At 46.7% G+C, this 15,357-nt stretch overlaps 1 protein-coding gene across 1 annotated transcript in view; it reads left to right on the forward strand.

The window, feature by feature from the left end:
• Positions 1-12,466, forward strand: part of LOC139411760 (high affinity cAMP-specific and IBMX-insensitive 3',5'-cyclic phosphodiesterase 8A-like) — a 183,310-nt gene extending 170,844 nt beyond the window's left edge. The window contains exons 20-22 of the mRNA XM_071158488.1: positions 5,949-6,113; positions 6,366-6,495; positions 10,788-12,466. Of these exons, the coding sequence (XP_071014589.1) occupies positions 5,949-6,113; positions 6,366-6,495; positions 10,788-10,894 (402 nt within the window). The 3' untranslated portion in view covers positions 10,895-12,466. The remainder of the gene's footprint in view (positions 1-5,948; positions 6,114-6,365; positions 6,496-10,787) is intronic.
• Positions 12,467-15,357: the final 2,891 nt, after the last annotated feature.

A 15,357-nucleotide genomic window follows, 5' to 3' on the forward strand; every position in this document is an offset into this window, starting at 1 on the left:
TCCAGGGCTGTCAGGGTCCAGGGCAGTCATGGACCAGGGCAGTCATGGTCCAGGGCAGTCATGGTCCAGGGCGGTCATGGTCCAGGGCGGTCATGGTCCAGGGTCCAGGGCGGTCATGGTCCAGGGCGGTCATGGTCCAGGGCGGTCAGGGTCCAGGGTCCAGGGTGGTCATGGTCCAGGGTGGTCATGGTCCAGGGCGGTCATGGTCCAGGGTCCAGGGCGGTCAGGGTCCAGGGCGGTCAGGGTCCAGGGTGGTCATGGTCCAGGGCGGTCATGGTCCAGGGCGGTCAGGGTCCAGGGTCCAGGGCGGTCTGGGTCCAGGGTCCAGGGTGGTCATGGTCCAGGGCGGTCATGGTCCAGGGCGGTCAGGGTCCAGGGCGGTCAGGGTCCAGGGCAGTCAGGGTCCAGTGCGGTCATGGTCCAGGGCAGTCACGGTCCAGGGCAGTCAGGGTCCAGGGCGGTCATGGTCCAGGGCAGTCAGGGTCCAGGGTCCAGGGTGGTCAGGGTCCAAGGCGGTCAGGGTCCAGGGTCCAGGGCGGTCAGGGTCCAGGGCGGTCATGGTCCAGGGCAGTCAGGGTCCAGGGCGGTCATGGTCCAGGGCAGTCAGGGTCCAGGGCGGTCATGGTCCAGGGCGGTCAGGGTCCAGGGTCCAGGGTGGTCAGGGTCCAGGGTCCAGGGCGGTCAGGGCAGTCAGGGTCCAGGGCGGTCATGGTCCAGGGCAGTCAGGGTCCAGGGTGGTCATGGTCCAGGGCGGTCATGGTCCAGTGCAGTCAGGGTCCAGGGTCCAGGGTGGTCAGGGTCCAAGGCGGTCAGGGTCCAGGGTCCAGGGCGGTCAGGGTCCAGGGCGGTCATGGTCCAGGGCAGTCAGGGTCCAGGGCGGTCATGGTCCAGGGCAGTCAGGGTCCAGGGCGGTCATGGTCCAGGGCGGTCAGGGTCCAGGGTCCAGGGTGGTCAGGGTCCAAGGCGGTCAGGGTCCAGGGTCCAGGGCGGTCAGGGTCCAGGGCGGTCATGGTCCAGGGCGGTCAGGGTCCAGGGCGGTCATGGTCCAGGGCAGTCAGGGTCCAGGGTGGTCATGGTCCAGGGTGGTCATGGTCCAGGGCGGTCATGGTCCAGGGTCCAGGGCGGTCAGGGTCCAGGGTCCAGGGCGGTCAGGGTCCAGGGTGGTCAGGGTCCAGGGCGGTCAGGGTCCAGGGCGGTCATGGTCCAGGGCAGTCAGGGTCCAGGGCGGTCATGGTCCAGGGCAGTCAGGGTCCAGGGCGGTCATGGTCCAGGGCGGTCATGGTCCAGGGCTGTCAGGGTCCAGGGCGGTCATGGTCCAGGGCGGTCATGGTCCAGGGCAGTCAGGGTCCAGGGCGGTCATGGTCCAGGGCAGTCAGGGTCCAGGGCGGTCAGGGTCCAGGGTCCAGGGTGGTCAGGGTCCAAGGCGGTCAGGGTCCAGGGTCCAGGGCGGTCAGGGTCCAGGGCGGTCATGGTCCAGGGCGGTCAGGGTCCAGGGCGGTCATGGTCCAGGGCAGTCAGGGTCCAGGGTGGTCATGGTCCAGGGTGGTCATGGTCCAGGGCGGTCATGGTCCAGGGTCCAGGGCGGTCAGGGTCCAGGGTCCAGGGCGGTCAGGGTCCAGGGTGGTCAGGGTCCAGGGCGGTCAGGGTCCAGGGCGGTCATGGTCCAGGGCAGTCAGGGTCCAGGGCGGTCATGGTCCAGGGCAGTCAGGGTCCAGGGCGGTCATGGTCCAGGGCGGTCATGGTCCAGGGCTGTCAGGGTCCAGGGCGGTCATGGTCCAGGGCGGTCATGGTCCAGGGCAGTCAGGGTCCAGGGCGGTCATGGTCCAGGGCAGTCAGGGTCCAGGGCGGTCATGGTCCAGGGCAGTCAGGGTCCAGGGCGGTCATGGTCCAGGGCGGTCAGGGTCCAGGGTGGTCAGGGTCCAGGGTCCAGGGCGGTCAGGGTCCAGGGAGGTCAGGGTCCAGGGCGGTCATGGTCCAGGGCAGTCAGGGTCCAGGGCGGTCATGGTCCAGGGCAGTCAGGGTCCAGGGCGGTCATGGTCCAGGGCAGTCAGGGTCCAGGGCGGTCATGGTCCAGGGCGGTCAGGGTCCAGGGTGGTCAGGGTCCAGGGTGGTCAGGGTCCAGGGAGGTCAGGGTCCAGGGCGGTCAGGGTCCAGGGCGGTCATGGTCCAGGGCAGTCAGGGTCCAGGGCGGTCATGGTCCAGGGCAGTCAGGGTCCAGGGCGGTCATGGTCCAGGGCAGTCAGGGTCCAGGGCGGTCATGGTCCAGGGCGGTCAGGGTCCAGGGTGGTCAGGGTCCAGGGTGGTCAGGGTCCAGGGAGGTCAGGGTCCAGGGCGGTCAGGGTCCAGGGCGGTCATGGTCCAGGGCTGTCAGGGTCCAGGGCAGTCATGGTCCAGGGCAGTCATGGTCCAGGGCAGTCAGGGTGACTACCTCATGCCAAGAGTGTGTAAAGCTGTCATCAAGGCAAAGGGTGGCTACTTTGAAGAATCTCAAATATAAAATATATTTTGATTTGTTTAATGCTTTTTGGTTACTACATGATTCAAACTAAAACGCTGTCTAACACAGCAACCAAACTAACTGTCTAACACAGCAACCAAACTAACTGTCTAACACAGCAACCAAACTAACTGTCTAACACAGCAACCAAACTAACTGTCTAACACAGCAATCAAACGAACTGTCTAACACAGCAACCAAACTAACTGTCTAACACAGCAACCAAACTAACTGTCTAACACAGCAACCAAACTAACTCTGTCTAACACAGCAACCAAACTAACTGTCTAACACAGCAACCAAACTAACTCTGTCTAACACAGCAACCAAACTAACTGTCTAACACAGCAACCAAACTAACTGTCTAACACAGCAACCAAACTAACTGTCTAACACAGCAACCAAACTAACTCTGTCTAACACAGCAACCAAACTAACTGTCTAACACAGCAACCAAACTAACTCTGTCTAACACAGCAACCAAACTAACTGTCTAACACAGCAACCAAACTAACTCTGTCTAACACAGCAACCAAACTAACTCTGTCTAACACAGCAACCAAACTAACTGTCTAACACAGCAACCAAACTAACTGTCTAACACAGCAACCAAACTAACTGTCTAACACAGCAATCAAACTAACTGTCTAACACAGCAACCACACTAACTGTCTAACACAGCAACCAAACTAACTCTGTCTAACACAGCAACCAAACTAACTGTCTAACACAGCAACCAAACTAACTGCCTAACACAGCAACCAAACTAACTGTCTAACACAGCAACCAAACTAACTGTCTAACACAGCAACCAAACTAACTGTCTAACACAGCAACCAAACGAACTGTCTAACACAGCAACCAAACTAACTCTGTCTAACACAGCAACCAAACTAACTGTCTAACACAGCAATCAAACTAACTGTCTAACACAGCAACCAAACTAACTGTCTAACACAGCAACCAAACTAACTGTCTAACACAGCAACCACACTAACTGTCTAACACAGCAACCAAACTAACTCTGTCTAACGCAGCAACCAAACTAACTGTCTAACACAGCAACCAAACTAACTGTCTAACACAGCAACCAAACTAACTGTCTAACACAGCAATCAAACTAACTGTCTAACACAGCAACCAAACTAACTGTCTAACACAGCAACCAAACTAACTGTCTAACACAGCAACCACACTAACTGTCTAACACAGCAACCAAACTAACTGTCTAACACAGTTAGCAACCAAACTAACTCTGTCTAACACAGTTAGCAACCACACTAACTGTCTAACACAGCAACCAAACTAACTGTCTAACACAGTTAGCAACCAAACTAACTGTCTAACACAGTTAGCAACCACACTAACTCTGTCTAACACAGTTAGCAACCACACTAACTGTCTAACACAGCAACCAAACTAACTGTCTAACACAGTTAGCAACCAAACTAACTGTCTAACACAGCAACCAAACTAACTGTCTAACACAGCAACCAAACTAACTGTCTAACACAGCAACCAAACTAACTGTCTAACACAGCAACCAAACTAACTCTGTCTAACACAGTTAGCAACCACACTAACTGTCTAACACAGCAACCAAACTAACTGTCTAACACAGTTAGCAACCAAACTAACTCTGTCTAACACAGTTAGCAACCACACTAACTGTCTAACACAGCAACCAAACTAACTGTCTAACACAGTTAGCAACCAAACTAACTGTCTAACACAGCAACCAAACTAACTGTCTAACACAGCAACCAAACTAACTCTGTCTAACACAGTTAGCAATCAAACTAACTCTGTCTAACACAGCAACCAAACTAACTGTCTAACACAGCAACCACACTAACTGTCTAACACAGGAACCAAACTAACTCTGTCTAACGCAGCAACCAAACTAACTGTTTAACACAGCAACCAAACTAACTGTCTAACACAGCAACCAAACTAATTGTCTAACACAGCAATCAAACTAACTGTCTAACACAGCAACCAAACTAACTGTCTAACACAGCAACCACACTAACTGTCTAACACAGCAACCAAACTAACTCTGTCTAACACAGCAACCACACTAACTGTCTAACACAGCAACCAAACTAACTGTCTAACACAGTTAGCAACCAAACTAACTCTGTCTAACACAGTTAGCAACCAAACTAACTCTGTCTAACACAGTTAGCAACCACACTAACTGTCTAACACAGCAACCAAACTAACTGTCTAACACAGTTAGAAACCAAACTAACTGTCTAACACAGTTAGCAACCAAACTAACTGTCTAACACAGCAACCAAACTAACTGTCTAACACAGTTAGCAACCAAACTAACTGTCTAACACAGCAACCAAACTAACTGTCTAACACAGCAACCAAACTAACTGTCTAACACAGCAATCAAACTAACTGTCTAACACAGCAATCAAACTAACTGTCTAACAGAGCAATCAAACTAACTCTGTCTAACACAGTTAGCAATCAAACTAACTCTGTCTAACACAGCAACCAAACTAACTGTCTAACACAGCAATCAAACTAACTGTCTAACACAGCAATCAAACTAACTGTCTAACACAGCAATCAAACTAACTGTCTAACAGAGCAATCAAACTAACTGTCTAACACAGCAACCAAACTAACTGTCTAACACAGCAACCAAACTAACTGTCTAACACAGCAACCAAACTAACTGTCTAACACAGCAACCAAACTAACTCTGTCTAACACAGTTAGCAATCAAACTAACTCTGTCTAACACAGCAACCAAACTAACTGTCTAACACAGCAATCAAACTAACTGTCTAACACAGCAACCAAACTAACTCTGTGTCTAACACAGCAACCACACTAACTCTGACTAACACAGTTAGCAATCAAACTAACTTTGTCTAAGACAGTTAGCAACCAAACTAACTCTGTCTAACACAGTTAGCAACCACACTAACTCTGTCTAACACAGCAATCAAACTAACTCTGTCTAACACAGCAATCAAACTAACTCTGTCTAACACAGCAATCAAACTAACCCTGTCTAACACAACAATCAAACTAACCCTGTCTAACACAGCAACCAAACTAACCCTGTCTAACACAGTTAGCAACCACACTAACTCTGTCTAACACAGTTAGCAACCACACTAACTCTGTCTAACACAGCAATCAAACTAACTCTGTCTAACACAGCAATCAAACTAACTCTGTCTAACACAGCAATCAAACTAACCCTGTCTAACACAACAATCAAACTAACCCTGTCTAACACAGCAATCAAACTAACCCTGTCTAACACAGCAACCAAACTAACCCTGTCTAACACAGCAATCAAACTAACTCTAACACAGTTAGCAATCAAACTAACTAAAATCATGTGTGTGCTCTAGAGCTGACGGTGTGTATGTGTGTGTGTGTGTGTGTGTGTGTGTGTGTCCGTGTCCCCTCTCCTTAGGGAATCGGCGACGAGGAGTCTGTCAAAGGCATCCTAACGTCCCCAGACAACCGGATCCTTGTCAAGCGCATGCTGATCAAGTGTGCCGACATCTCCAATCCGTGCCGACCGCTGGAGCTGTGCATAGAATGGGCCGGGCGCATCTCAGAGGAATACTTTGCACAGGTACAGGACAGTGGGGAGAGGAGAGAGACGTGATGCTGCGGTGTGGAACACTAATAGATACAGTAGAACAGAGGACCTTTGGGCATTCAGCAGTTAGCTGATGTGGAATGGGAAACACACAGCATACTGGAGCAGCATTCATTGATTGTTTTGATTTGATGTACTGTGCCAGTCAGGAAATATTGGTACACACTCATTAAAGACACTGTTTGTGTGTGTGTGTGTGTGTGTGTGTGTGTGTGTGTGTTTCAGACTGACGAGGAGAAGAGGCAGAGTCTACCGGTGGTCATGCCTGTGTTTGACAGGAACACCTGCAGCATTCCTAAGTCCCAGATCTCCTTCATAGACTACTTCATCACAGACATGTTCGATGCCTGGGATGGTAAGGACTTACGTTAGCTACCTGATCTAAGGCTTCAGCTCAGCGGGCTAACAGTGTTTCGATGCTTGGGATGGTAGTGACTGTTAACCCTATCTGCTCCATATAACAGAGGACTTGGTGACTAGTTAGATCCCTGAATCTAATGACTAAGCTTCAGCTCAGCAGCTCCCTGAATCTAATGTCTAAGCTTCAGCTCAGCAGCTCCCTGAATCTAATGTCTAAGCTTCAGCTCAGCAGCTCCCTGAATCTAATGCCTAAGCTTCAGCTCAGCAGCTCCCTGAATCTAATGCCTAAGCTTCAGCTCAGCAGCTCCCTGAATCTAATGTCTAAGCTTCAGCTCAGCAGCTCCCTGAATCTAATGTCTAAGCTTCAGCTCAGCAGCTAACACAGTCAGTGTTTTGGGGGCAAAGACGCTCGCATCACGAGCAACCTTCCCTAACACCTTAAGGCTGGCTAGACTAATGTACCGATCTAAATGTGTTTTATCTGACATGGGTAAGTGACTGTCAGTGACTGACATATCAAGAGGAAAACTGTTGATACAAACCCACAGTAAGAAGTGCCACCGTGTGTATTCTTCTGTTATAACTCTCAACAGTAAGAAGTGCCACCGTGTGTATTCTTCTGTTATAACTCTCAACAGGAAGAAGTGCCACCGTGTGTATTCTTCTGTTATAACTCTCAACAGTAAGAAGTGTCACCGTGTGTATTCTTCTGTTATAACTCTCAACAGTAAGAAGTGCCACCGTGTGTATTCTTCTGTTATAACTCTCAACAGTAAGAAGTGCCACCGTGTGTATTCTTCTGTTATAACTCTCAACAGGAAGAAGTGCCACCGTGTGTATTCTTCTGTTATAACTCTCAACAGTAAGAAGTGTCACCGTGTGTATTCTTCTGTTATAACTCTCAACAGTAAGAAGTGCCACCGTGTGTATTCTTCTGTTATAACTCTCAACAGTAAGAAGTGCCACCGTGTGTATTCTTCTGTTATAACTCTCAACAGTAAGAAGTGCCACCGTGTGTATTCTTCTGTTATAACTCTCAACAGTAAGAAGTGTCACCGTGTGTATTCTTCTGTTATAACTCTCAACAGTAAGAAGTGTCACCGTGTGTATTCTTCTGTTATAACTCTCAACAGTAAGAAGTGTCACCGTGTGTATTCTTCTGTTATAACTCTCAACAGTAAGAAGTGTCACCGTGTGTATTCTTCTGTTATAACTCTCAACAGTAAGAAGTGTCACCGTGTGTATTCTTCTGTTATAACTCTCAACAGTAAGAAGTGTCACCGTGTGTATTCTTCTGTTATAACTCTCAACAGTAAGAAGTGTCACCGTGTGTATTCTTCTGTTATAACTCTCAACAGGAAGAAGTGTCACCGTGTGTATTCTTCTGTTATAACTCTCAACAGGAAGAAGTGCCATCGTGTGTATTCTTCTGTTATAACTCTCAACAGTAAGAAGTGCCACCGTGTGTATTCTTCTGTTATAACTCTCAACAGGAAGAAGTGTCACCGTGTGTATTCTTCTGTTATAACTCTCAACAGTAAGAAGTGTCACCGTGTGTATTCTTCTGTTATAACTCTCAACAGTAAGAAGTGCCACCGTGTGTATTCTTCTGTTATAACTCTCAACAGGAAGTTGAGACCCCGACTTGAGTTCCAAAAATAATGTACAAAAATTATAATTTTTGGAAATTGGTCCACGGGCCTACAGAACCGTCAGCTGTCAGTTTTCCATCTATTGTCTAAACAGTACAGCTACGTAGTCTATAGTATAACTACATAGTCTATAGTACAGCTACGTAGTCTATAGTACATCTACGTAGTCTATAGTACAGCTACGTAGTCTATAGTACATCTACGTAGTCTATAGTACAGCTACGTAGTCTACAGTACAGCTACGTAGTCTACAGTACAGCTATGTAGTCTACAGTACAGCTACGTAGTCTATAGTACAGCTACGTAGTCTATAGTACATCTACGTAGTCTATAGTACATCTACGTAGTCTATAGTACAGCTACGTAGTCTATAGTACATCTACGTAGTCTATAGTACAGCTACGTAGTCTACAGTACAGCTACGTAGTCTATAGTACAGCTACGTAGTCTATAGTACAGCTACGTAGTCTATAGTATAGCTACGTAGTCTATAGTACAGCTACGTAGTCTATAGTACAGCTACGTAGTCTATAGTATAACTACGTAGTCTACAGTATAACTACATAGTCTACAGTATAGCTACATAGTCTACAGTATAGCTACATAGTCTACAGTATAGCTACATAGTCTACAGCATAGCTACATAGTCTACAGTATAGCTACAGTATGGCTACATAGTCTAAAGTACAGCTACATAGTCTACAGTATAACTACATAGTCTACAGTACAGTACAATATACAGTGGGGCAAAAAAGTATTTAGTCTGCCACCAATTGTGCAAGTTCTCCCACTTAAAAAAATGAGAGAGGCCGGTAATTTTCATCATAGGTACACTTCAACTATGACAGACAAAATGAGAACATTTTTTGCAGAAAATCCCATTGTAGGATTTTTTATGAATTTATTTGCAAATTATGGTGGAAAATAAGTATTTGGTCACCTACAAACAAGCAAGATTTCTGGCTCTCACAGACTTGTAACTTCTTCTTTAAGAGCCTCCTCTGTCCTCCACTCGTTACCTGTATTAATGGCACCTGTTTGAACTTGTTATCAGTATAAAAGACACCTGTCCACAACCTCAAATAGTCAAACTCCAAACTCCACTATGGCCAAGACCAAAGAGCTGTCAAAGGACACAAGAAACAAAATTGTAGACTGGGAAGACTGAATCTGCAATAGGTAAGCAGCTTGGTTTGAAGAAATCAACTGTGGGAGCAAATATTAGGAAATGGAAGACATACAAGACCATTGATAATCTCCCTCGATCTGGGGCTCCACGCAAGATCTCACCCCGTGGGGTCAAAATGATCACAAGAACGGTGAGCAAAAATCCCAGAACCACACGGGGGGGACCTAGTGAATGACCCGCAGAGAACTGGGACCAAAGTAACAAAGCCTGCCATCAGTAACACACTACGCCGCCAGGGACTCAAATCCTGCAGTGCCAGACGTGTCCCCCTGCTTAAGCCAGTACATTTCCAGGCCCGTCTGAAGTTTGCTAGAGAGCATTTGGATGATCCAGAAGAAGATTGGGAGAATGTCATATGGTCAGATGAAACCAAAATATAACTTTTTGGTAAAAACTCAACTCGTCGTGTTTGGAGGACAAAGAATGCTGAGTTGCATCCAAAGAACACCATACCTACTGTGAAGCATGGGGGTGGAAACATCATGCTTTGGGGCTGTTTTTCTGCAAAGGGACCAGGACGACTGATCCGTGTAAAGGAAAGAATGAATGGGGCCATATATCGTGAGATTTTGAGTGAAAATCTCCTTCCATCAGCAAGGGCATTGAAGATGAAACGTGGCTGGGTCTTTCAGCATGACAATGATCCCAAACACACCGCCCGGGCAACGAAGGAGTGGCTTCGTAAGAAGCATTTCAAGGTCCTGGAGTGGCCTAGCCAGTCTCCAGATCTCAACCCCATAGAAAATCTTTGGAGGGAGTTGAAAGTCTGTGTTGCCCAGCAACAGCCCCAAAACATCACTGCTCTAGAGGAGATCTGCATGGAGGAATGGGACAAAATACCAGCAACAGTGTGTGAAAACCTTGTGAAGACTTACAGAAAACGTTTGACCTCTGTCATTGCCAACAAAGGGTATATAACAAAGTATTGAGATAAACTTTTGTTATTGACCAAATACTTATTTTCCACCATAATTTGCAAATAAATTCATTAAAAATCCTAAAATGTGATTTTCTGGAGAATTTTTTTTCTCATTTTGTCTATCATAGTTGAAGTGTACCTATGATGAAAATTACAGGCCTCTTTCATCTTTTTAAGTGGGAGAACTTGCACAATTGGTGGCTGACTAAATACTTTTTTGCCCCACTGTAACTACATAGTCTCCTGTTTAGTCCACAATAGGCCCACACATCTGTTGTCCTATAGACTATCAGGATCTTTCTGGATCATTATTTAATGCTGAATACCTTTACTCTTAAAGCTGTTCTTTGCTAGATACCTTCATGTGCTGCCCTGTCTGTTTTGACCTTTTACATATTGGCCATTTATCAGACTGCTGTTCTCCAGAGAGACTTAGTCAGTACATCTGTACGGTACTGACGGTACTGACTGTGCAGCCTCATTTTAATCCGTCCTAAATCAATCATTCAATGATCTTTTGTCCCCAGCGTTCGCAGACCTTCCCAACCTCATGCAGCACCTGGACAACAACTTCAAGTATTGGAAAGGCCTGGACGAGAGGAAGCTGCACAGCCTGCGTCCCCCCCCAGAGTAGGAGCACCCTGACTGGGGTCGACGCCAGGCCCCGGGCCCCTCCTTGGTTCTTGTCCGTCCAGGGGCTACCAAGCCTTCACTCTTCTGCTTCTGTAACACGCCATCAAGCGTCCACATGTCCGTCCAACAGAGACAACACACACGGACGGACGGACGTGCTGCAGCAACACCAGGCTCTTGCTTCGTACATAAAACCTCGCTAGCTGAGGATGGATGATGGACAGACACACGGCGCCTCAGAGTCCTTATAAACTACCAGTGCCTGGTGGGCTTGTCTGTATGCTCCTACTGCTGCCAGGGAGGCTGTGTAAGGGACTGTTCTTCTCCCAGCCAACCTGGTGATGGACGTACCATCCCCTTAGTACTCACACACGGGTTCCCCCTGCCTCTCTCTCTCTCTCTGTCTCTCTGTCAGTCAGAGGCCGGCTGATGTTACTGTCTCTCTGCAGACTGACTGCACTGTTGGTTAGAGCTACGGAGAAACACACAAACAAACTGAACATTGAGATGTCAGGTGGTTTCAAGTCTCAGGCACCTCCAATGAAAAACTGTTTGGAGGATCAGCTGATGGGACAGGTCACATTACACAGTTTTCCCTCCTAAATGGCACCCTATTCCCTATATAGTGCACTACTTTTAGGATAAAAGAGTCTATGGGGCTCTGGCCATAAGACGTGCACTTTATATAGAGAATAGGGTTCCATTTGGGATGGCCAACAATGTCAAATCCACGTCAGACCGTACTACCCAGTGTGTGGTGGGCATTCCGACCGGATAAATCCCTATATCGCCCCCCGGTGGCCACCAGGTCGAACTACACTCCACCTCCACCAGCTGCCACCATGACCTTTTACTATGTCTTCTAGCTGTACTTCCTTTGTTTCTTTGTCCTTCAGAAGCACCTCGTCCACTAGAGGACCTGTAGCGACGGGATGGGACACGAGGCTGTCCTAAACACACTAAAATTGCGTTCCATATACCACCCTATTCCCTTTATAGTGCACTACTGTTGACCAGAACAAATCATCAAATCAAATCAAATGTATTTATATAGCCCTTCGTACATCAGCTGATATCTCAAAGTGCTGTACAGAAACCCAGCCTAAAACCCCCAAACAGCAAGCAATGCAGGTGTAGAAGCACGGTGGCTAGGAAAAACTCCCTAGAAAGGCCAAAACCTAAGATGAAACCTAGAGAGGAACCAGGCTATGTGGGGTGGCCAGTCCTCTTCTGGCTGTGCCAAGAGTAGTGCACTATTGCCGTATCGGCCCCGGTCAAATGTAGTGCACTGTGAAGGGAATAGGGTGCCATTTTGGGATGCATCCAGAGACATACGTTTGTGCGGGGTGGGGGTGTGGTCACGGGTGTTCAGTGGGTGGAGCTAATTAACTGTCCTCAGGCCATTGGTGAAAGACACAAACATTCAGACATCTTGGTCATAGCTAGGTCATTATTACAGACCATTTGGTCTTTTTATTTTGTTTTAAATCTTCCATATTTTCTTTATAAAACGGGAAAAAAAATGAGTAATGAATTATCTGATGATGAAGAAATTAGAACAAAAATAAGAAAAGATGAAAGAAAGACAAGCCAAAGCTGAATAACATCCTATTATATAACTCTCTGAGTCTTGTCGATGATGAGGAGGATTATTATCCATAAGAAAACATTAACGTTATAAACATTTTATTTTAGTACAGTATCAGTTTGAATGGACATCTTTGTATTGCACTGTAAAACAACAGTTGAATTGTCTATAACGTCTCAGTGATTTAGTCCATGGATGGGAATCGGGACATTTAACTTGTTGGAATAAGCTGTTGTTGTTGTTGTTGTTGTCTTATCACCTCTGCGAGTTTGTGTCACATTTCAGTTGAATACATTCAGTTGGACAAGTGACGAGGTATCCCCGTTTCCATCGGCAACCCCGTTTCCATCGGCAACCCCACCTGTCTGTGGATTTCACAAACGCTGTTGACCGACAAAAGGAACTCACGGCATCCCGCTACAGCAGAAATATGAGAACAAGAAAAACGATGTTTTGGACTGGAAAGATGATTTTTCTCACAGAAATGTTTGTATCAGGTTTATCCTACTGAAACAGACTGCCTTATTTTATACAATATTTCTACAGTACATCGTCCCAGCTACAGTACATCGTCCCAGCTACAGTACATCGTCCCAGCTACAGTACATCGTCCCAGCTACAGTACATCGCCCCAGCTACAGTACATCGTAGAGCTACAGTACATCGGTCCAGCTACAGTACATCGTCCCAGCTACAGTACATCGTAGAGCTACTGTACATCGTAGAGCTACAGTACATCGTCCCAGCTACAGTACATCGTCCCAGCTACAGTACATCGTCCCAGCTACAGTACATCGTCCCAGCTACAGTACATCGCCCCAGCTACAGTACATCGTCCCAGCTACAGTACATCGTCCCAGCTACAGTACATCGTCCCAGCTACAGTACATCGTCCCAGCTACAGTACATCGTCCCAGCTACAGTACATCGACCCAGCTACAGTACATCGACCCAGCTACAGTACATCGACCCAGCTACAGTTCATCGCCCCAACTACAGTACATCGCCCCAGCTACAGTACATCGCCCCAGCTACAGTACATCGTCCCAGCTACAGTACATCGTCCCAGCTACAGTACATCGTCCCAGCTACAGTACATCGTCCCAGCTACAGTACATCGTCCCAGCTACAGTACATCGTCCCAGCTACAGTACATCGACCCAGCTACAGTACATCGTCCCAGCTACAGTACATCGTCCCAGCTACAGTACATCGTCCCAGCTACAGTACATCGTCCCAGCTACAGTACATCGTCCCAGCTACAGTACATCGTCCCAGCTACAGTACATCCCACTGTGCAGTGGATATGGACATATGGACGTTTTTAATAACACAGTCAGAAAACAAATGTATGTTCAAGTAAATGTCAATATTTTTATAGACTCTGAATTTTACACTGGAGTGACAGGAATAACAACTTATTAACTATCTGGGTTCACCTGCTGTGAAATGTTTTGTTGGGTTGATAGAGAAACATTTCAGTCCTGTAAACAGAGAAACTCTGTCCGTGTCCTAAATTGCACTCTATTCCCTATATGGTGCATCTCTGGGAGTAGGGTGCCCGCCCTGGTCTAAAGTAGTGCACTATATAGGGAATAGGGTGCCAGCCCTGGTCTAAAGTAGTGCACTATACAGGGAATAGGGTGCCCGCCCTGGTCTAAAGTAGTGCACTATGTAGGGAATAGGGTGCCCTCCCTGGTCTAAAGTAGTGCACTATGTAGGGAATAGGGTGCCAGCCCTGGTCTAAAGTAGTGCACTATACAGGGAATAGGGTGCCCGCCCTGGTCTAAAGTAGTGCACTATATAGGGAATAGGGTGTAATTTGGTACTCACTCTATATGATTATAATGATTAATTAAGGATGTGGATCACAGAATTGTCTATCACTGTCTTTTCCCCCTCTGTCTCCTAGAAACCAGCTTGCTTTGACTTGATGTTGACCAACGTCCTCCCATTATTGGCCATTTGTTCAAGATCCTTTGTGACACGCAGACAAGGGGTCACTTTACCCAGGGTGCTCTGCCCAAGGGTGCTTTCAGATGAGGATACTAATATATGTTAAACAATGTTGCTTATTAAGATGATTTCCTATTTAAACAGTATATATATATAAAATACCTTAACACATAAACGTCGGTTGATGATGATGTGTTTTGTTATTAGTGATCGATGAGTAACTTGATAACTCTTTCAGGTTGAATTACACACTCACATCAGGGAATGAGTTTGTTCCTTCTGATTGGCTACTACTTCTGGTCTGAAGGCACCGAGGGGAGAGAAAAAAATGAAACAAATTAGAAATGATTTAATGGAGAATAAAATAATGACAATGACTTCTGTTTGCACCATGTTTTCAGTAACGAGACAATTTACTGGTCAGCAATCACAATCTCTATCTCTCTGTCTATCTCTCTCCTCCTCTCTCTCTCTGTCTCTCTCTCTCCTCCTCTCTCTCTGTCTCTCTGTCTATCTCTCGCCTCCTCTCTCTCTCTGTCAATTCAATTTTCAATTCAATTCAATTCAATTCAAGGGCTTTATTGGCATGGGAAACATGTGTTAACATTGCCAAAGCAAGTGAGGTAGACAACATACAAAGTGAATATATAAAGTGAAAAACAACAAAAATTAACAGTAAACATTACACATACAGAGGTTTCAAAACAGTGAAGACATTACAAATGTCATATTATATATATATATATACAGTGTTTTAACAATGTACAAATGGTTAAAGGACACAAGATAAAATAAATAAGCTGTCTCTCTCTCCTCCTCTATCTCTCTCTCTCTGTCTCTATCTCTCCTCCTCTATCTCTCTCTCTCTGTCTCTATCTCTCCTCCTCTATCTCTCTCTCTCTGTCTCTATCTCTCCTCCT

This window comes from Oncorhynchus clarkii, chromosome 6 (genome assembly GCF_045791955.1).
Source record: "Oncorhynchus clarkii lewisi isolate Uvic-CL-2024 chromosome 6, UVic_Ocla_1.0, whole genome shotgun sequence".
NCBI classification, from domain to species: domain Eukaryota; kingdom Metazoa; phylum Chordata; class Actinopteri; order Salmoniformes; family Salmonidae; genus Oncorhynchus; species Oncorhynchus clarkii.